This window comes from Amblyomma americanum, chromosome 4 (assembly GCF_052857255.1).
Source record: "Amblyomma americanum isolate KBUSLIRL-KWMA chromosome 4, ASM5285725v1, whole genome shotgun sequence".
NCBI classification, from domain to species: domain Eukaryota; kingdom Metazoa; phylum Arthropoda; class Arachnida; order Ixodida; family Ixodidae; genus Amblyomma; species Amblyomma americanum.
In genome coordinates this window covers 177138067-177159118 of record NC_135500.1, presented here as the reverse complement: position 1 = coordinate 177159118, position 21052 = coordinate 177138067, and the positions used below count along the sequence as shown (strand labels likewise).

Sequence of the window (21052 nt, the reverse complement as noted above, 5' to 3'; positions counted from 1 at the left end):
GGTGCGATAGAAGCGAATTGCAAAAGGGCCCTTGTGTTGTATACATTTGCAATGTCGGTGGGCGTAAAAAAACCCAGCTGGTAGAAATTTTTCCGGAGCCTTCTACTATACTGTGTCTCGCATCCCATATGCAGCGATGTGTTGAACCCCATATACCACCATGTGGTATATGTGGGATTCAACCTCACGTTATACTAGGGTGTACGACCATTTGGTCGTACGCCCTTTTGGTAGGATATGCATATTTTTGGGGATGGGGTTACCAGGAATTTCCCCTCTAATCTTTTGTAATATAATATATTCCATCGCACCCGGAGGAATGGCATTCCGAGTTATCGAGAAGCTCACCTTGGCCTCCCTGTCGCGGATGGAGGGCACACCGAGGACCCCGGCCAGCAACGATCGAGGGCTGGTTCGCAGGGTCCACGCTGCGGCGGAGGCCAATGGGCTGCCGGAATAGGCGGACCACACAAGGCCCGGATAATTGCCATTATTTAAATAACAATTATCGTAGCCTTGTGCACATGTGGTCGGCCTGTTCCGGCACTCCAATAATTGCCATTCTTTAAATTGCTTCATCATGCACTTATCACGCGCGCACCAGGCCTGTACACAGGGACCCCGGAACGGGGGCGGGGGGGGGGGGGGGGAGGCAATTAAAGTGGGCGGCCATCACCCCAACATTTTTCCAGGGGGAAGGGGGAGCGTCCCCCCCCCCCCCCCACTCAGTCTCCAATTGCTTGCACTTGGATCAGATTTCTGACAATTGAAACACTTCAGTTCTAGGACTCTTTTAATGCAAAGCACAGTGCAGCTGAGCTATAGTTGGCTTCGTAGCCAGTTGTAAAGCATTAATTTCGTATGTGATTAACCTAAACCAGTCCTGTCCCAACAGTAGTCGACTCTCTGACCCGTGTACATGATCATGATTACCAGAATTTAAACAAACTATGCACACACTTTTTTAACCAATTGATCGCTCCTTGTGCGCACATCTATAAAGCTGCCCATTTCAATTCGTTTTATATTGTCGTGTATCTTTGCACCGTTTGATCGCTCGCATTCAAAGCCACCGGCACACGGCTTTATCACTTTGCTTTGTAATGCTAGATACAACCAGGCTTATCTCCATTGATCGTGGCCACGTGCAAATGCTTCCACATTTTCCCAGGTTGTTGTAGTTGCTGTTGGTTCTTTGGTTCCTTGCCAGCTTTAAATTGAGCGCGGCCAATAACTGGATGCATCCAGTTTGATGACCGCCCAGAGCGCTTGTGTCATTCAGTAGTAGTAGTTTCTTCTGGAAGGCTTTTCGTTGCCTTCCTGGCTGTTGGAGTGTCTTCACCACAACGGGACAGTTTGCATCAACCTTTGAACATTGAAAATATTAATAATATAAACTTTATTATGTAAATGAGCTTTGAACAAATAAACAAAATAAGCTCGAAGTCTTGCCCCCTCCCCTAAAAAAAAAAAGTTCCGGAGTCCCTGCCTGTACATATTTATTATTGTGTAAATAGTTTTTGTGTATACTACCTCTCTCGTCCCCTATCTTCTATTCCTGACCCGGCCTCTCAACTCTTTCATTTCATTTCTCCATTCTGCCTGCTAGCTCAGGAGCTTCAGTACCGATAACAGATGCAGGCCGGGGCAACGTTGACCGGGGCTAGCAAAAATCTTTTCCTTCCTTTCTGTTAATATTTTAATAAACCGCTTCTACTACTACCTCATTCCTTAACTAATTAACATTTTCAGTCAATAAATCAAGCTGAGCACGTGCGAGACGATGACTTTCACGGGCGTGCTCCTCGCGCGTCCGCAAGGAAACCCCGCATATGTCTGGAATAGCGGCCTTCTTGCCATCTTCTTGCTCGGAGCTCGTAGCATATGAGCGACTGTAGCGGCGAGTTGATATAAAGTAGTTTAAAGACTATGAAAGACGATCGCATTTACCCTGGCTTAATCTAGCCCACCTGGAATTTAAAGACCCAGAGATGTTGTTTTGCAGCGAAAGCGTCACTGGGCTAGCTGCGGCGCGTTTGCGTACGCTGGAATTTGACCTTCAGCCGAGCTACAGGTGTACCGCCGGGTGCAGTTCGGGTGTCCACCGATATATGCGAGACAGTTACTGCGCCATTTCCTTTCCTCAATACCAATCTTCTACCCGCCGCGGTGGCTCAGTGGTTAGAAAACTTTTTCTCTTATAACTGCGCGAAAAGCATGTATTCGTGCTTAATACAACGAAACAAGTATACTGATCCGATGTACCCGGGTTCGAACCCGACCACGGCGGCCGCGTTTCGATGGAGGCGAAACCCAAAGGCAACCGTGACATGTGCTGTGCGATGTCAGTGCACGTTAAAGATTCCCAGGTAGTCGAAATTATTCCGGAGCCCTCCACTACGGCGCCTATTCCTTTCTTCTTTCACTCTCGGGCCTCCTTTATCCCTTCCCTTACGGCGCGGTTCAGGTGTCCAACGATATATGAGACAGGTACTGTGCCATTTTCTTTTCCCAAAAACCAATTATTATTATTAATTCTTCTATTTTCTTCGAAAGCAGAGGAAAGGCTCATAAATATATTCCCATGGGACAGTGAACACCTCAGTTGCGCTTTAACCTACGCGGCATTAGTGACAGATGTGCGCTGCATGAGTAAAATGAAAATTGGTTTTTGGGGAAAGGAAATGGCACAGTATCTGTCTCACATATCGGCCGACACCTGAACCGCCCCGTAAAAGAAAGGATAAAGAAGAGAGTGAAAAAAGAAAGAGGTGCCGTAGTGGAGGGCTCCGGAATAATTTCGACCACCTGGGGATCTTTAATGTGCACTGACAACGCACGGCACACGGGCGCCTTTATGTTTCGCCTCCATCGAAACGCTGCCGCCGCGCGGTCGGGTTCGAACCCAGGAACTCCGGATTAGCCGAGCGCCCTAACTACCACTGAGCCACCGCGGCGAGTTCGCTGCATGCGTTGGCATTCACAACGTTATAGCATAAGCACGGCACTGAAGCCACAGACCGTCGGCGTTCATTGTGTTCATTGCCGTTGGCGTTGCATCAACGTTCTATATAGACTCCGATGATTTTGAGGAAAGGAAGGCGCATGGCTCCCCGAGACAGTGGACGCCTCAATCGCGCTTTGAGGTACGTGGCGGTGGTGAGAGAGAGAGAGAGAGATGTGTGGGACGCATGCATTAGCGCTGACAACGTTGTGGCAGACACGCGTGGCACTGCTACAGTGCACTGCAGCAATAAGCCGCGCAGCCTTCATTGGGTGACCCACCTCTCGCGATAAACCATTAAACTGCCACCCGCCAGGCTGGCAGGGTGGGCGCACTGCTTATCCATTGTGCGGAACGCACGCAGCCGTATACAAACGTCAAGCCGCGTCTAGTTGTCCGATACACCACAGCTTTCGCTCGATCTCTAACCAGGTTTAGCAGTAGTTGAACCGCAGCAATTTTTTTTCATCGCGCGCGACCTTTTTGAATGATGTGTATCCTTCACCTATACATCTTGCAGTTTCGGTGGAAATAATAATAATAATAATAATTGGTTTTTGGGGGAAAGGAAATGGCGCAGTATCTGTCTCATATATCGTTGGACACCTGAACCGCGCCGTAAGGGAAGGGTAAAGGAGGGAGTTAAAGAAGAAAGGAAGAGAGAGGTGCCGTAGTGGAGGGCTCCGGAATAATTTCGACCACATGGGGATCTTTAACGTGCACTGACATCGCACAGCACACGGGCGCCTTAGCGTTTTTACTCCATAAAAACGCAGCCGCCGCGGTCGGATTCGAACCCGGGAACTCCGGATCAGTAGTCGAGCGCCCTAACCACTGAGCCACCGCGGCGGGGCAAAGGTGGAAATTGGAAATTAGTTTTTAGGGAAAGGAAAGGGTGCAGTATCTGTCTACAGTATTGTGCGTTTTTATCGCTGACAAATTCAAAAATTTCCCGGCCTCAACCGTTGGCTCATTTGCGGTGAAGCTGCACACAGATCTTGCGTATTATGGTAACTTTTGTATCGTAGCAAGTTTGACAATGGTACTTACTTAGTTCAGGCGCACATGATGCGAAAACGTAAGCGTCTACGAGAGATCGGCGAGCCAAAACCCGCAGACAACGCTTTTTCGCTGAGAACCGGCAGTGGCGCCATCTGTTTTCGGCAGCGGAAAGCGTCACGACAAGGCCGCCGAGCCAAGCGTTGCAAACAATATTCTTTGAAAGGTAAAGCCTCGTTAATCAGTTGTTATGATATTTTTTCCGCTCAATTAGCTGAAAATGTTGTAAGCGCTTCAGTTGAAGCAGACGCAAATGCCGAACGGCATATTCAAAGGGCCCGCGCTCCTTGCTACGCTTGCCTCGGCGGCCTAGTCGAGACGCTTTTTACTGCCGAAAACAGATGGCGCCACTACCGGTTCTCAGCGAAAAACGTCGTCTGCGGGTTTTGGCTCGCCGCTCTCTCGTAGACGCTTACGTTTTCGCATCATGTGCGCCTGAACTAAGTAAGTACCATTGTCAAACTTGCTATGATACAAAAGTTACCATAATACGCAAGCTCTGTGTGCAGTTTCGCCGCAAACGAGCGAGCGGTTGAGGCGGGGAAATTTTTGAAAGTCAGCGATAAAAACGCACAATACTGTATATCGGCGGACACTGAACCGCGCCGTATGGGAAGGGATAAAAGAGGGAGTGAAAGAAGAAAGAGGTGCCGTTGTGGAGGGCTCCGGAATAATTTCGACCACCTGGGGTTCTTTAACGTCCACTGACATCGCACAGCACACGGGCACCTTAGGGTTTCGCCTCCATCGAAACGTAGCCACCGATGTCGGGTTCACCCGGGAACTCCGGATCAGTAGCCAAGCGCTATCGCCATGTTTAGCAGTTTCGGTTTCAGCTTTCAGCAATCAATGCAGGCGAAATGCAAGGGCGCCCGTGTGCTGTGCGATTTCAGTGCACGTTAAAGATCCCCAAGTGGTCGAAATTATTCCGCGGCCCTCCTGCACGGGTCGGCCCGGTATTGCACTGCCTCCGGGATCGGCTCGTTACATAGCGCGCGCGCGTCTTTCCTAATATTTGCTCTCTTATCTTTGGACTCTTCTACTTCAAGCAAGTGGCAGTGGTTGTGGCTCAGCTTGAGCCAGTGGGATAGCCAGTGCACTTACTTTTTCAATATTCTTGACAGCAATAGCAGCAGAGAAATTGCGCCCATAAAAAAATTGTTTGGTCGGATACCCACTAGTCACTCACTCGTTACAAAAAGTCTGGCTTTAAACGTTGGTCGTTATGCCCATCATCATCATTACGTCATTGTGTCATGGCGTCCATGAGAGCGACGTTTGCATTGCGGTAGTGGCTGACAATCGTCTTGAGTGTATGTGATGTTACTTATTCGCCTTAAGTTGTTTAAGCTAAAATGTGGAAATTCAGTCGTATTTCTTTGTTGTAACGCTGAAATCGCCAGTCTTTACTCCTGGCTACTGTCAACAGCTTGCTCTAGCTCAGATGGTGGTACGCAGCTCACAGTTGCAAACCACAAATGCTTTAAACTGCTATTAAGCCCGGACTTCGTTGTGACATTACAGCAGTTTTTTTTTTATTATTGTAGGGTGAAGCTAAACAGACTACGGCATGGACTTCCAACATCGGCCGGGTGGCAAGACCGGCTCCGGCGGTGTCGCGTCATGGTCGGAGTCGAACAGAGACCGCAGGGAGCGTCTGCGGCAGCTTGCATTAGAAACTATAGACCTTCAGAAGGATCCATACTTCATGAAAAATCATTTAGGTATATTTCGCTCTTCGAATTTTGATCTCGTTTAGCTTTTGGCGGCGTGTATTGCAAATGCCCATGCTACCGTCAGCCCGCCGGCGCTGATCGCAGAGAAATTTTTGTTTTGTACGCGATTGTTCTGACCTTTTCTTAACGCAGGCTCCTACGAGTGCAAACTGTGTCTGACACTGCACAATAACGAAGGCAGTTACCTGGCGCACACACAAGGAAAGAAGCATCAGGCCAACCTAGCACGCCGTGCAGCCAAGGAAGCTAAGGACTCGCCCATTCAGCCCGCCCCAGCAAAGCCTCGCGTCGACATCAAGAAGTTTGTCAAGATTGGACGCCCGGGCTACAGAGTGACCAAGGTAGTTTTCTGCCCTCTAGGAGTCCCACTACTATTACCATTGTGAACTTAAAGGATGCAGCACAGTTCGCTTTTTTGTAGGCGTCATTCGTCGAGTATACATACATGCCTGGATGTACTCCTGTGCTAACAAACCTGTTATTTAACTTTCGTTATTTTGATATATCGTGGCCATTTGAGGAAGCTGTTAGTGTAAGTACCTTGCTTGTAGTTCCTCTTGATATTCAATGTTGGCACCCTTAGTCCGCTTTTACAGTTAGCACATTGTCGTAGAAATAGATAAGGAGAGGGGGGAAAGGCAGTGAGCATTTGTGAGTACCAGCAGGAGGCTTTTGCCTGCCAGTGTAATATGCTGATACTGTTGGCAGCTACTGCTGTGGCTTACTATTGTCGCATTCTCAGGGTGCATGGCATTTGCAGCTACCGCCTTTAGTAGCTGAAAGTGAGTGATCTTGGTTGTGGCAATGTCTGAATCACATGCAGCTGCAATAGGAGGCATGCGTATGAGATGGCTTGCTTGTGCCTGCCTATGCACATGCAGAGTTGTGCTAGCTGGATCATTGCCATTCGATGTTGCTGTGACTACACAATTTCATAGTAGTGATGTGGGCACCTCAGTGAGGACATAGTGCTTAGGCCTTCTTTATGTTCTAGGCGGTGTTGAGCAGGTGCCGTATGTGCAGAGTGGCGACAAATGCAGCAGTCAGCTGTAGTTGGTGTGGAAGAGTAGAGATTGGTTGCTACTCACATTGTGTGATGTGAGGGAAGTGATGTCAGTACTCTGGAACAAACTGGTCACATTGCATTCCCTCTCTAAGATGTGATGGGAAATCTGGTGCTGACATACCTTGCTGCTGCCCAACTGTGACACCTCCTACGCCTTCAGCCGACACAAGTGTTGAAATACTGTAACCGTGTGATATATTTTTTTTGAAGCGGAATTCTTAGTTGGCTAATCTTTCATTTCTTGCCTTGTGCAGCAAAGGGATGGTGAGACTGGCCAGCAGTCGCTGCTGTTTCAAGTTGACTACCCCGAAGTCAATGACAATGTGGTGCCCCGACATCGATTTATGTCGGCTTATGAACAGAAGGTGGAGCCACCAGACAAGAAGTGGCAGTATCTGCTTTTTGCAGCCGAACCTTACGAGACTATCGCCTTCAAGGTGAGTCTGTCCAGTAAACAGCTTGGGGGTGTGCATGCATGCACTTGAAGAAGGGCCTTCTGTAGGGAGTACACGGTTAGATATTCATCATCATCATCAGCCTGACTACACCCACTGCAGGGCAAAGGCCTGTCCCATGTCTCTCCAATTACCCCTATCCTTTGCCAGCTGCGCTCACTTTATGCCTGCAAACCTCATATTCTCATCTGCCTAACTAACCATCTGCTGCCCCCTGCTATGCTTGCCTTCCCTTGGAATCCACTCCGTTACCGTTATTAAAGGGGTTGAGACATCAAATTTTGAGGCTATATAAGCTTGTTATGGGCTTCTTCTGTATGTAAGGTCACCCACGGCGAAGTATTGGATGCAACAAATGCTTAAAATATATTTTAATTCAGCTCCAAAGAGTCCCTAAATGCTCTTTTTCACGATCGGGACCCATCGCTAGCACTACAGTTGGTGACGTAGAACTGTGGAACGATATCAGTGAATAGTAGTGACATCACAGCACAGTAACGTGACGGTGACGTACAATCAGAATGGTGGCATCTGCGAGGCACTGCGTCGGCGACTGAGCGGTCGGCGTGCTGATCAGCGTCACTGACGCACCAGCCAGCACCATGTATCGGCGGCCAAGCGAAACCTCCACGTTGATGAGACGATGACTATAGTTGCTCTTGTTTACACCTTGTCTGCAATACGAATAAGCGAAACGATCGAGCGACTACATTTTATATGTTAATTCATCCTTCGGTCCGCTTGCAGTACGAATAGGCCTAGAGAGTCCGCCGGGTTCGTACGTGCGGTGTCAGCGATTGTGGAGAGCGAGCTCACAAATTTTAGCGAGTACAAATGGTCATTAAGCGTAGTTTTGACAACAGTGACCAGAAATTGAGGATTTCTTACATTTTAGGATGCAAATGCATCGAGTGGGAAGCGCCGCTGCTAGGCGGTGTGACCCAGTCTGTCGACCAATGCTGCAGGCGCCTGCAGAGGCAGCTAGCAGTCGTCAGCGTCATTTGAGGGCAACAAATTAAGCCACTTTATTTATCGCAAATGGGCGCCGAACTCTAGATAAACCAATTTAAATTCAAGTACTGGACACATCGGAAAAAGCAAAAAAAGCAGTTACAACAAGTCAACAACCTCGCTATGAAGCGTTCCCCAGGCTGGCTCTCGTATTCCGCGATTCATGCAAAGTTATTATCGCACTGCGCAAACTAAACGCACAACCGGCACAGAAGAGAAGAGCTTGTTTAACTTAAGTAGAACGCAGCTTGCAATTCGTGCCGATCTAACGCGCTGCCTGTATACTGATGCAGATATGTAAACAAAAGTAGTGCCGAGATGCAGTCATCATGGGTGCATTCCTGAGGGAGTGAGGGAGCACGTACCAGTGCGGTAAATGCAGAATCATGTACAATTGTCTGGAAGCATTTATTTAGCGAATAGGTATGGTATGGACTGTTTGCTAAACATGCAGCAGATATCGTAATCAGCATGCCAGGGGATCCTGAGCAGTCTCGCAGTGCAGCTGCGCAAGCAGAGCAAAGTGAAGACAGAGACAGGTATTGATCGGTACGAAAAGTGAGGCATCATGTCGTCGTAGTGTGACCAGGGTCAGCTACGCACCACCAACACAGACGACCGCCGAACATCAGCGTCGGCGTGGCAAAGCGAAATGCAATGAAGAAGCCACGTTTGCATACGCGTTATGCTGATTGAGATCGGCCAAAGCAATCCGCTTGGTTTCAGTGCTCTGTGTTATCCCTCGCTTGCTTGACTTTTCTCAGCATATCGCAGAACCAACCAAGTTTGCCGGCACATGATTTTGAAAAGGGCTGTATGCGCAGCATGCGTGCGAGAGCAGACGACGCAGCAATCTGTGCGTCACAAGTTTTGGGGCCCATGTCACCAGGGTTGCTGCAGCTCTTCCATGACAGTGACGTTGCAGCACAACCTGGCGCTGTGAAACTGAAACCACTCAGTATAAGGAATGTAATAATTATTTACTGCACATATATGAATTGTGCAGCACGTATCACGCGTTCTGGGGCAATACGCAACGTTTGAAACAAAGAACACGGCAACCAAAAATTTGGTGTCTCCACCCCTTTAAGGACCAGCAGATATTGTGCCTTCGCATTACATGCCTTGCCCAAGTCCATATCTTCTCCTTGATTTCGACTAGGGTGTTGTTAAACCGCGTTTCTTCCCTCACAGTCTAGCAAGGGAACAGCAGTTCACAATTGGCAGCGAGGTGTTGGAAGGGGTAAAGGTCTACTTAGGGCTGATCCGGATCATGAGAGGGAAATAATTAGAAGGATAAGAATGGGGTGGAGCGCATATGGCGGATTCTCTGAGATCATGAATGGCAGTTTACTAATATCCCTTGGGAGAAAAGTACACAATATCTGTATCTTACCAATACTCACCTACGGGGCAGAAGCGTGGAGGCTAACGAAAAGGGTTCAGCTTAAGTTAAGGGCAATGCAGCGAGCCGTGGAAAGAAAAATGATAGGTGCAACGTTAAGAGACGGTTAGATATTAACTGATTTTAAAAACTCTGCTCAACTTCTCTGTTCATTTGAAAGCATACTGTGCAAATACCTGATATTGCTATGATTGACTTGAAAATATTTCGAAATATTAAAAAAAATTTTCCAATCTGCAGACTTTTTATGTGTAATCCTGTAGCATGGTAACGCCCATTTTATGACCAGCCTGAGGGGGCTTTGGTTTGAAATTTTACTGTCTTTCGCAGCATATGGTTCTAACATTCTGTTGAGAAGGTCGTAACAGTTTAATCTACAGTGTACATGTTTATCTAAAGGAGTAGAGACATAAAATTGAAACATCGTGCTAAACCTATGGTATGGTTCCTGGATATGTAGACATTACTTTTACTGCCTATTGGTTGTGGCTGAGTTATGACAGATATTTTAAACAGACATCAGAGAGAGAGAGAGAGAAACAACTTTATTGAAAATGCCTGCAGAATCGGTTAGGCTCCCTCCACGCAGGGAGGACAAGCTTTTACCGCGACGCGGCCACTACGTCAGTCATCTTTGAACAGCTTGGGGCAGTACATCAGAATGCCGCAAGTGGTACCTGTTACGGGTCCAATTGGACTTATTTTTGGAAACGTGGCGGAGAGTTTGAAGGATGCTTCACTCCCACCACCGGTTGGCCCGGTATTGCACTGCCTCCGGGATCAGCGCGTCTTTACTATCCTGTCTTTCTATCCCATCTTTCAACTCTCCTACTATCTGCATGTGGTAGCGATTGTGGCTCGGCTTGAGCCAGTGAGCAGGCCTGTGCACTTTCCTTTTCTTTCTTCCTGGCAACAGCTTCTCTCTCTCTCTCTCTCTGCTAACCTATAAATTACATGGACCTCTTTGATTTTCACAAGTAGTATGGTCAAAGAGCTCTGAAGTCCCGTGAGTGGTTCGTTTGGTCTTTCCATATGCCTCGTGTGGCATTTGTGCATGTTTTTGCTAGTCTTGAAACCCTTTGAGCTTCAGAGTTGTCCGATAGGCTTCACTGCAAATGCGCACGTATTGGCGCCCAGAACACCTTGCGTGTTTGGCATCCGCCCACTGTAGCGGCGAACAAACGCCAGAGGGCAGTTATGAGTGTGTAAGGTGGTTGCCGCACTGAGTAAGGCGTCACGCTGTTGTATGGATGTATGCATGTTGTATGGCTGTCACGCAAGGAGTCATGCCATTGATATGGACGTTGTATGGCATGGATCAGAGCAAAAACTCTGTCCCCATTCCTATCCCGATTCCCCTAACCCGTTCATCCAACCCCTTCCGCTACGTCCCAGGGAAGATCAGGGGAGTCTCCCCGGGCCCGCTTCCCCGGCTGTGGGTCGCTTTGTAGCTTTTTACCCTCCCTCATTTTTTTGCATTTTCCCTGCCTGCGGGTGGAAAAAGTATACTATTGCCTTCAAGCCTTTTCATTTATTTTCAGATTGGATTCAGCCTGTTGTACGTCAGTGGTGCACGCAGGGGCTTATTATTTTTCATTCTTTTTAGGTTGCCCCAACCTAACAAATGTTGTATGGTATTGTTTTGCATCTCGAGCAGGGAGCCCAAGCTGCTCAGGCAGCGTTGCGATTTTTTTATGGTGCAGCCAAAAACTGTCGCCGACAACTCGCATTCCAACAAAAATGAGACCACATTTTGAACACTGAGAGATACACACCTGACTGATAGCGTTCCTTGTTTCAGTGCTCCGTACTCTGCCGTGTTAGCCTTATCACGCAGATGCACACTGTGTGCGGCTTTGGCAAAGTGCGGACGCTTTCACCTCCAGAAATGCTAAGAAATGCTCGGAGACTGATGTTGTGAAAGTGCCACAAAGCTTTCTTTAGTGCGATAGCACTTATAGTGAACATTCCCCGCATTTAGCGGTTGTGTGTTTATTTGCATGTTTGTCTGAAGCATGCTTTGTGGCACGCACACGTGCGTGCATGGACATACACTGTCCACTTGTGGCAGTTAAATTAATGATTGGTTGCGAGAGGATGCTCGGGAAGAGCAAAGAGCAACCTGGGTCCACACCGGTGGCAGCACCTGCCATCGCAGGGCAGTGGGGCATCGCTTAACTGCTGCACCACTGTACCGGGAGTGGTAGTAGTGCTCTCAGGGATCCATGAATGTGAAGTAGAGAATAAGGAATCCCACATATATGGGCATTAACCCATTATCGCTATCTGAACAACTTCCATCCGTGAACAATGGACCCGAACACTGGAACCAAAGTGAAAACAGAAGTGCTAGCACACCTAATTTGCAGCACGCCATCTGCATTTTTATGGCCTGAATTGTTGGCCTGAACAATTTTGAGATTGTATTATAATCGTAACATTTCTCTTAAAATTCTCCCGAGTAAGCTTCCCTGAAAATGTTATATTTCAGCAAATAAAGTAGAATAGTAATTTCTCCATCTTATTGGCATTCCTATGGATGTCCATAACAGCAGCAGCATCGAAAAAGAGAATGTGGCTGCTAACACGCAGTTCCTCGAAAAATGCTTCAGGTCACGATAGTATATCATGGGAAACTGGGAGCCTTAGCCATGGATAATTTTTTTGGAGTATCATAAACTAAACTGCCACTAAAGCACTCGAGAATTGTATTCTGACTCTGGATTGCTCGCTTGACTTTAACTGGGCATACTCACTGTCCTTGCTTTGGCATTAAGCTGCTGGGCAGGGCCTTGCGGTTTCATTCCCGGCAGTAGTTGCCATATTTCAGGGGAGGCTAAGTGCAAAACTACCTCAGAGTTATTTGGTTTCACATAAGGAATTTCAGATAGTTGAAATCATCCTGGGGCCCTTCTTTATGGCATGTCTCATTTCTGAAAGTGTTGCTTCGGTGCTGAAAATCCATTAGCTTCAACTGTGCGCACATTATAACATCTTTAAATGCTAGGAACTGTAGAGGTCGTTGGAATTTTTAGTGAATGTGTTTGCATGATGAATGTATATCGCAGTATTGAAAATTCAGAACTAAAATAATAAAAAAAATGGCACTGTCTTTACATTTATAGCACTGCTCTGCAAAGAGCTACACATATTTGATGAATGCACTGATCATGGTGTGACTAATCTAAGAAGATGCAACATTTGTAAACTTTGAGTGCAAGCATATGAACGTGGTGCCGAGGATAGTTTGATGTTGTAGCACTATTTAGTGAAGTAGTTTGATGTTGTAGCACTATTTAGTGAAGTACTTGGCTGTTATCAGAAAGACCACAGTTGGCTGTGCCCAAGGCGGCATACGTTAGATAGCTCGGATACAAAATTTTTGTTCTTGCAAAGCGGCTCAAGCGCAAGGGCCATATTTGATAGCCACGAGCACATTTTAAGCAACATTTCATTGCAGGTACCGAGCAGAGAGGTCGACAAATCAGAGGGAAAGTTCTGGACTCTCTGGAACCGAGACAGCAAACAGTTTTTCTTGCAGTTCAGCTTCAAACTGGAAGCCAAGCCCAAGATTCTGGCCTCTGGTCCCAGCCACATGCAGGCCCTGCAACCACCACCACCGCCTCCACCACCACCTCCCTCGGGGACAAGCAACAGTGGCTGAGAAATCGAGAAATAAATACATTCATTGCCAGAGGCGTTTTAATGTCACATGCAGCGTTGTTAAAAAATTTGCAGTCTAATCCATGCTGCGCCTAGATTACCCCACAGCAGGAGTGCACACGTGCTTTGTCACGTTTCGTTGCCATGTATTCACAGGAGGCAGTGTCACTAGAGACCTTTAGGCACTCATTTCGTTACATCAGTGGCAAGCACTCGTGTGGTAACTGTGACCTAGCGTCTATGGCATGTCTACATAAGGGGGGAAGCTAGTCTTTCAAAAAATTTTGAATATCATAGTCACAACTACAAAACTTTCAGGGAACGTAAATTTTTATGTGCAGATTCCAAATTGCCATTTAATTTCATCTAAAACAACTGCTTTTGCACTTATATAGTATGTTACTTTTCAGCGAGAGCTTTCAAGAAATTTTGATGCAGGGAACTTGCTGAATTGCATGCCATTAGTTTGCCTTGACATCAAGGAATGCAATAAGGGTAGAATTATCGTGCCTACCATAGAACCTAGGATATAGGGTTTCGAAGTTGCCACTCCTGAAACAAAAATACGAACTTTTCTTTTCGTTATTTTATTGAGTTCTCTTGTGGTGCGGATGGACAAAGATTTTGCAAATGTAGCCGTTAAATGTATTTCTCCATTAAAATGGTCGTTACTGGTTTTCGGCCGGGCCGTAGAAAAATCGCCAATTCCAGATGCAAAGCATCGGAGTGCAAAGACACCACATGCCAGGCACAAAAATTACAGGATTGCACTTAAGTCTGCTTAGGAGCGTAAATGCAAAAGCCTTTCTCTGTCCTCTTTCTCTCTCCATTTTTTGTTATGCCATTTTGTGTTCCTTTTAGCTTTTTTGATATTGTTCTTTATGATTTTTTTTCCCCCTTTTCATTTCATACGTGTTGCTTTAACTTTTGCATTTGTGTTTTATTTACCATACAACTAACGAGCAGACTTCCGTCCACACCACTCATGAGCCAAGAAAAGCTTTCGCCTTATAATGTGATCTGCTAACTAGGAACACAGCTTGCATATGGCTGCTAAGAACCAGTGCACCTGCCGTTTTCTGCACAGAATGCAGCCAGGTCACAAATGTTACTTTCAATTTTGCCACTAGTGCCCACTTAGTTTTCACACAGTCACATTCACAGCACCATCGAACATGGCAAGTACATGAATTTTGTGTTTGAGTGTGTTATCAGCAGCACGCAGGATTTTTTTATATTTCATGCACTTTCTTTTCAAACCAGAAAAAAGTAATCTATAGAGCACATTAATGACTCGGATGTTTTTTGCAATGCTTAAAATTTTCTAATTTCCTTCATTTTTCAATTGAACAATATGCAGGAATACTCTTACTACATACAGTGATAACGCAGTTGAAGTTGCCTGCACCTATTGTGCTACAATGAATTGGTTTTTTGAGGACAGGAAATGGTGCACTAGTTGTATTACATCTCAGTGGAAGAGAAGGAATGTGGGAGTGAAAGAAAGAGGTGCCCTAATGAAGGGCTCCAAAATAATTTAGGTCACCTGGGGATATTTAACGTGCACTGACATCCCACAGCATACAGGAGTCTTTGCGTTTTGCCTCCATCGAAACGCGGCCACCACGATCTGGTTCGAACCTGTGAACTCTGGCCCAGTAGCCGAGTGCCCTAACCACCAAGCCACAGTGGCAGGTGGCTTGGTCTGTGGTGAATTTCAAGTACTTGTACAAGAATAATTTTTGCATTCTAAAGCAGCATCGCAGGATAGCAAGCAAGCCCTGGTCGAGGGTCCTTGGTCAATTCTGACCAAGCTTTGTTTTGCGATTGTGCATAGAAACTTCAGAAAGAGTATAGATGTACGCCAAAATCTTTGTTGCCATGTGCATGTCAGTGCCCAGGGCGCTTCACAGGTCTTCAGAACAGGTCCCAGACCATGTAAGGCACCTGCAACACTAAGATCAGTGTCCCTCTTATTGTGACCTAGTGGCTTGTTTACTTCTGGCAAAAGACTGCTCATTCTGACTGGCACACAAGGGTGCTGCAGATTTGGTAATGACCTTTTAAATTAAACAGCACCAGTTCAGCACAATACACACACCTGCACTCCTAAATAAACAATCCTGCTTTTATTCCTATGTACATGACCGGTTTTTCAGAATGCACATGTATTTGAATATATATATACGCATGTCTGCAATATATGTATAATGTATTTACAAGAGGAAGCAGCCAGATGGTATATTTACAAGAGGTGATAATGGTAGTGGTGATGTACAGGGGAGCTAATTGCATTCCTCAGGGTCCCCAAGATGAGATCGACCATCTTGGCAAAGCTCGAGCCATTTCACGGAGGTCGGGTTCAGCACGGGTCAGCTCCATTCTTCTGGTCCAACTTGTTCTTGTTGTTCTTGACCATGTAGATGAAATATGTGATGGCTTCCTTCTCAGCGATGGGGATGGTCCTGAAGTGCCGAGCCAATGTCTGCCCAGAGAACAGGGAAACCAAACGTTAAATGTGCAGCCCAGTACGGCATATGCAGTCTGAAGTCGCAAGACATATCAGTGGAAACCAATGTGCACAGAGGTAGCAACACACCGGCCAGGGCTCAGCTGGCTGGTTTTGTCACCAAGCAAGAGTGCAAGGACATCATGCTTCTAACTCCGTGTATGTGTCGCATCTGTTAGCATAGCTATGCACCTCAGATACCACTGCTGCTTTGGAAGGCAATGCAACTGGGTGCCATTTCTGGAATCCATCTTTCCATACCTACAGTACAGCATTACATAAGCTCACAGCACATTGCTACTGTAATGCTAGCATTGATGGTATGCATGCTAGTTAGTGGCATCATAGAACAAAGTTGATCTTACATAGCAAAACAACTGAATTGTGCCAATGAACGCAATTCTTGCAAGTTGTTTGCACTTTATTTCTGTTCATGAACTTTTCCAATAAATATCTGAGAAACAAAGTATTCCCCACGGTCACCCCCGGAGTATCTGACAAACCACGCTCTTGTACCTCACAAGGTTGGATTTAAACTTTTTGCACAGCAAGCTGAATTAGGCTCCATTCCTGGTAAGTAAAATTTCCATCTACAGTAAAACCTCACTAAGGTGCCAGCCTGCACCATTCTGATTAATTCGAAGATCTGCGGTGCTAAGCAGGAATGCCTGATCCCGATTTCGTCGCAAATCGGTGAAACGACGGCCCCTCGGGGCCATGAGACAGCGACGCTGAGCGATGCCAATGCTTGATATGCGAAGTGCACCAACGCCAGTGCTCCCAACACAAAAATCAGTCTATGGTATGGCTTGTGGACTGCCAAAACACACCATTACACTTTTCCCGCGACGAGTTGACTATGCGCAATGCTGGCCTACACCGTTTATTTGAGATGTGCCGTGGTAAGAGAGTTAGGTTACCAGCTTTATTCTATTTGCGAGCGGCAGGTAGTATGCACTCCGTGCCAGCGCTCGTTCCCAGCAGGATGGATGAGGCTCCAAGCAACATAAAAAATCGTTCATTCGTATGCGTTTGGGTTCCACTAATGAAAATTTGAATTGTGTGCCATCTACCCGAGTCTTTCGCACTGGTGGTTGCTGCCTCGGAAGTGCGGTAGATAGCACGACAGTAAACTTCCCAGGGTGTGCTGTGTGATGGAATCCGAAACTACAGGACGGTTAGCAATTCAGTTTGCGCTAGTCAGTCGGGCTGTACGAGAGTATGGAAGGCAGCGTGAAGCGCTGTTTTTTCGCTTTTGATCTCCATCGGTTTCAGGCTCCCAATCCATGTTATCGCATCTTTATGCATTTATTGCTTTGAGTTGCTCTTGCGCCACAATGCCATCTCGCGGGAAACTACAAAACTGACTGAGTGCGGCGGCAGGACAAATAAAAGAGGGGGGGGGGGGGGGGGGGGGGGGGAGCATCGGCTTGTATTTGGAGTCAACTTTTGTATGGCAGCATTGGAGTCAACTTTTATAAGGCAGCAGAGGCTATGAGTTAGGGGGTCGGCTTTTACGTGGCAGTATACGATAATCACAAAGTTCGTCCAATAAAGGTAATTTTCTGCCCAGGTCCCATTGTTTTGTCACGATCGGTTAGTAAGAAAACCACGTTCATTCTAACATTTTTCGCCGTTCAAGTAACTTCGAAGTGATGAGGTTTTACTGTACTTGGATTGCCTAACAGCTTAACCAGCACAATGCGACTGAGGTGAAGTTCTGAACAATACGCACTCAACAGTTGGCAATAGAACACGGTGAACCTGGAAAGCATAGTACACGATTAAAAAATTAATGCTAGTGCACACGCTGCTGCCAGTACACGTTTATGCACTCGAAGTCATGAAGATATGCCAAATACTACAAACAGTATATAGCACATGCACATGGCGCCTCTTCCAGTAATATCGTGATAAGCCAACTGAGGTCAAACTGTTTCACAATTCCAGCTCCTGTTCAGCTTTAACAGCACATCGGAGGAGACTGCTTTTCACACTTATCTAACACACGACAAGTACTCACATCAGCCAGCTCAGCTTTGTTAAGTCCAGGTCGCATGGGGACCTTGTAGTGCCGTTTGTACCTCCGCAATGTGTTCACTTGAAGCTGGAACAAGTCCACCTGCATAACATGAATAAACATTGTAAAGCTGAACATAAATGCACAGGTAAATTTAAACTTACCTTTGGGACCCTTATAGCAATAGAACTTCTAAAACAGCAGGTGAACTTGTTGGGAAGAGCATGCAGTAAAGTTGTGCATGTTTAAGCATACAACAAGCAGACATTTTTAGCATGTTGCTGCATGCGACACAAGTCTTGGAACTGCAGAAAGCCTTTTACGAATGCACTAGACATATCTGAAAGTGACTTCTGCACCCATGTTTCTAAGCACTGGGCATGGTGAGCAACTGCGATTTGATGTGCCTTTTCCATATAGCACATGTTTCAGCTATGTGCGATGGGCTGGAATGGCATCCAAAGTGTTGCATGCAGTCTGCTTATGAAAGCACACAAATGTGCCCCATCTCAAAATGTGGCATGGTCAATCAAAGCTGTTCTGTACTGCACTGCTGCATTTGCTTTGAGCTCTACACGCGGATTTCAGTGGAGTGATTCTGACCGAGCATGCAATGCACAAGCAAAACATAAAAAATGCTACCCTAGTGATATTGCACACAGTTCTGCACCGAGCGAGTCAATACCTCAGGGATGTCCATCTCTTGCTCATTTGAACCATTGTCATCTTCACTGTCCTTGCGCTTCCGCTTTGTGCGCACGCTTTGGATGACACCCTTGTGGTAGTCACAGATGTAGATGTGTCGTGCCTGCAAACATGGAAAGAAAAAGTGATCAAAAGAATGATAAGCATGGTTGTGACATGGTGCCAATGGAACATACAGCCGCCTTTCGTAGCTGCAGAGCAAAAGCATGAGTTCCGCTCTCCCGTATGGCCAACGGCCGTATCAAAGCCGCAAAAGGGCAATTCATGCTGTTTGCTAAACAACCGCGAACGTCTCATAAGAAGTCAGCTGCGACGCTTACGCTTGGATCGATGTTCAGCTTGAGCTTGCGCTGAGCCACCGTCTTCTGGATTCGCTTGCTGTAGCTAGCATTGCCAGCAGGCCGCGTACAACGCTCCGAGTCGTCCAGCAGACAGCAGATCTGGTTGTGCCCACTCTGCGTTTCTTCTTCCGTGCTAAATCCGTTCATTGGGCCTCTCTGCAAACGGTAGAAGACGGAGGTCAGGCTTACCAAGCAAATCAAAGCAGCAGTAGTGTGTGAAAGCCCTTGCAGCTAGAAAGCAGCCAAAAGCCGGAGCGCTGCGTTTTTAAAAGAACTGCATCGTGAAATACAGTAATCGCAACGATCGTAACGTTCGCTCATTTCTAAAGTAGCCGTCGAAATACAAGACCCGATAAATGTACGGCCGCCCAGGTTACGCAGCAAGACGGCAAATCCTCAGCCAGTGCTTCAGCTCGTGATCATCACAAACCGCGACCACATCATAGCCGCGAGACGACGAGGTTAAAATTATACAACACTAGGAACGCAGCGCAAAAGAAATTTAACCGCGCTTCAAAAACGAAATCAAGAGCCGTGCTAGCGATTCTCACGAAATTCGGGACAGTGGCGAGTCAGAGCCAATGAGCACGTTCGCAAAGCTGAGCTGGCTACCCGAATCGCCAGCTGCATGATCAGCTGCCAAGAGCTGGGGGCCACATGTCGCGCAAGCTACGGACCCGGCGAACAAAAATGGGTCGTTGCGGCAGGGCAAAATGCCTGGTCGCGGGAAGCGCGCCTACCGCAGAAGTCACTGTCAACGGAGTCTTTGACGTCGGAACCGTGGCTAATTTGCGTGACCGCTGCAAAGCAGACGAGAGCTTTGACACCGAGGCCGAGCGAAATAACAGCGACCTCGAGTTTCCGCCGGTGCGGCCACGCATGCCAGTCGGGGGCATACTACGAGACGTCAGAGAGGGCACGGCGTGCTCGAGGGAGGGCGACGTCGCTCAAAATGTAGGCCTAACCAGCCGCAACGCACAGGGGTAGGACACGGCGGCAGCTAAGGGTCGATCGCGACTGTAGCTGGGAAAGGCAATCAAGGATGCTCGAGCTCACGGACGACATTTGGCGCCAAATCATGGCAGGCTCGCTGCAATGGGCGGCATGTGAGCCGATCGGCGTCGGTGCAGTGCTCTACCGTACTACCGCGGAACTCCCAAGCTGTAGTTCTCACCTCCGTGCCGGGACCGCTGTTTCTGTCGGTGTTGTCACAACAACGTAATCAAAGAAATGAGCCGATAGTTTTGCCGGCGCTATGATCTGTCTTCCTGGCGAGGAAGCTCTTGCGGCTACTGTTTGTTTACACTCCGCGTGGCTGACAGCACGCAACCCTACCGGCTTATGTGCCCCGACCGCGAGCCCAAGCCACTCAAGTTCTCCAAGCCTCCCAGTGCAGAGCCAAGCGACGCTGGTGGCAAGGCAGGTGGGAGGAGAGCTAACCCCAGCGAAAGCTTAGGATGTGAAAGAGAGCAATAAGAGAGAGAGAAAGAGTGGCCGCAAAAAGGAAAGCAAAAAAAATTCGCAAGCGCTCTCAATGTTGATTGGATGGACCTGCGGCATTGCTATGACGTCACAGAACACATGATCCATGCGCGGATCGGTGCCATAATATACTGGCAGTATATTTCTGGGCGCTGACGTTCTAGGTCTTCACCAACGTTGGCCATAACACGCGCCGAAAATCATGATGTTCAGACATATTGTGCCTGTATCGGCTTACATGAGCACTTTATTTTGGTTGTGTGTATATAAATTGCCTTATTTCATACCAACAAGTAACTGCGGCATCAACCGTACTGCCTTATCTGGCTGCCGACGTGCGCGCGTCCGTTGCCTAGGTGGTCAATTTTTGTTACGTAGGGGCGACGCTCTTCTGTTACTGTAAAAACATATCAATATAATGTTGACCATGTGAAACCTTACCATGTCTGTTGCACGTTGTTTTATTAGATTAACAGTTTTTTTTTTGCCAACTATCGGTTTCATCGTTTGTTCTAATATTGGGTACCCAATCATGAACAATGCCGCTCTCGAGAGCGGATCAAATATTATTATTATTAAACGACGCGGGAGTCTTG

At 47.2% G+C, this 21052-nt stretch overlaps 2 protein-coding genes across 5 annotated transcripts; one reads left to right on the top strand and one right to left on the bottom strand.

Moving 5' to 3' along the window:
• Window positions 1-5263: 5263 nt before the first annotated feature.
• Window positions 5264-13430, top strand: Sf3a2 (splicing factor 3a subunit 2). The gene is made up of 5 exons (XM_077662376.1): window positions 5264-5376; window positions 5611-5787; window positions 5932-6140; window positions 7120-7302; window positions 13197-13430. Exons 2-5 carry the CDS (start codon window positions 5634-5636, stop codon window positions 13398-13400), a joined length of 750 nt encoding a protein of 249 aa, XP_077518502.1. The 5' UTR covers window positions 5264-5376; window positions 5611-5633; the 3' UTR covers window positions 13401-13430.
• A 2076-nt stretch (window positions 13431-15506) lies between these two features.
• Sap30 (SIN3-associated polypeptide 30) lies at window positions 15507-20364 on the bottom strand. Of its 4 annotated transcripts, none has more exons than XM_077662378.1 (5): window positions 20149-20364; window positions 18954-19130; window positions 18614-18736; window positions 17932-18030; window positions 15507-15884 (listed from the first exon to the last, which is right to left on the bottom strand). In XM_077662378.1, the coding sequence occupies exons 2-5, from the start codon at window positions 19119-19121 to the stop codon at window positions 15762-15764; spliced, it is 513 nt and encodes a 170-aa protein (XP_077518504.1). In that variant the 5' UTR covers window positions 19122-19130; window positions 20149-20364; the 3' UTR covers window positions 15507-15761. The 4 variants fall into 4 exon arrangements, with proteins under 4 accessions (XP_077518504.1, XP_077518503.1, XP_077518505.1 ...); XM_077662377.1 differs by lacking the exon at window positions 20149-20364 and adding an exon at window positions 19715-19885; XM_077662379.1 differs by lacking the exon at window positions 20149-20364 and adding an exon at window positions 19526-19628.
• Between the last annotated feature and the right edge of the window lie 688 nt (window positions 20365-21052).

What these genes read in the sequence shown, in the direction of transcription:
- Sf3a2 (XM_077662376.1), top strand. Translation starts at nt 5,634, where the DNA reads ATGGACTTCCAACATCGGCCGGGTGGCAAGACCGGCTCCGGCGGTGTC. An exon ending in CGGGCTACAGAGTGACCAAG is followed by an intron (nt 6,141 to 7,119) that starts GTAGTTTTCTGC and finishes TGCCTTGTGCAG; the next exon opens with CAAAGGGATGGTGAGACTGG. An exon ending in ACGAGACTATCGCCTTCAAG is followed by an intron (nt 7,303 to 13,196) that starts GTGAGTCTGTCC and finishes ATTTCATTGCAG; the next exon opens with GTACCGAGCAGAGAGGTCGA.
- Sap30 (XM_077662377.1), bottom strand. Translation starts at nt 19,870, where the DNA reads ATGCCCCCGACTGGCATGCGTGGCCGCACCGGCGGAAACTCGAGGTCG. An exon ending in CGTTGACAGTGACTTCTGCG is followed by an intron (nt 19,131 to 19,714) that starts GTAGGCGCGCTT and finishes TACCGTTTGCAG; the next exon opens with AGAGGCCCAATGAACGGATT. An exon ending in ACAAAGCTGAGCTGGCTGAT is followed by an intron (nt 15,885 to 17,931) that starts GTGAGTACTTGT and finishes TTCTCTGGGCAG; the next exon opens with ACATTGGCTCGGCACTTCAG.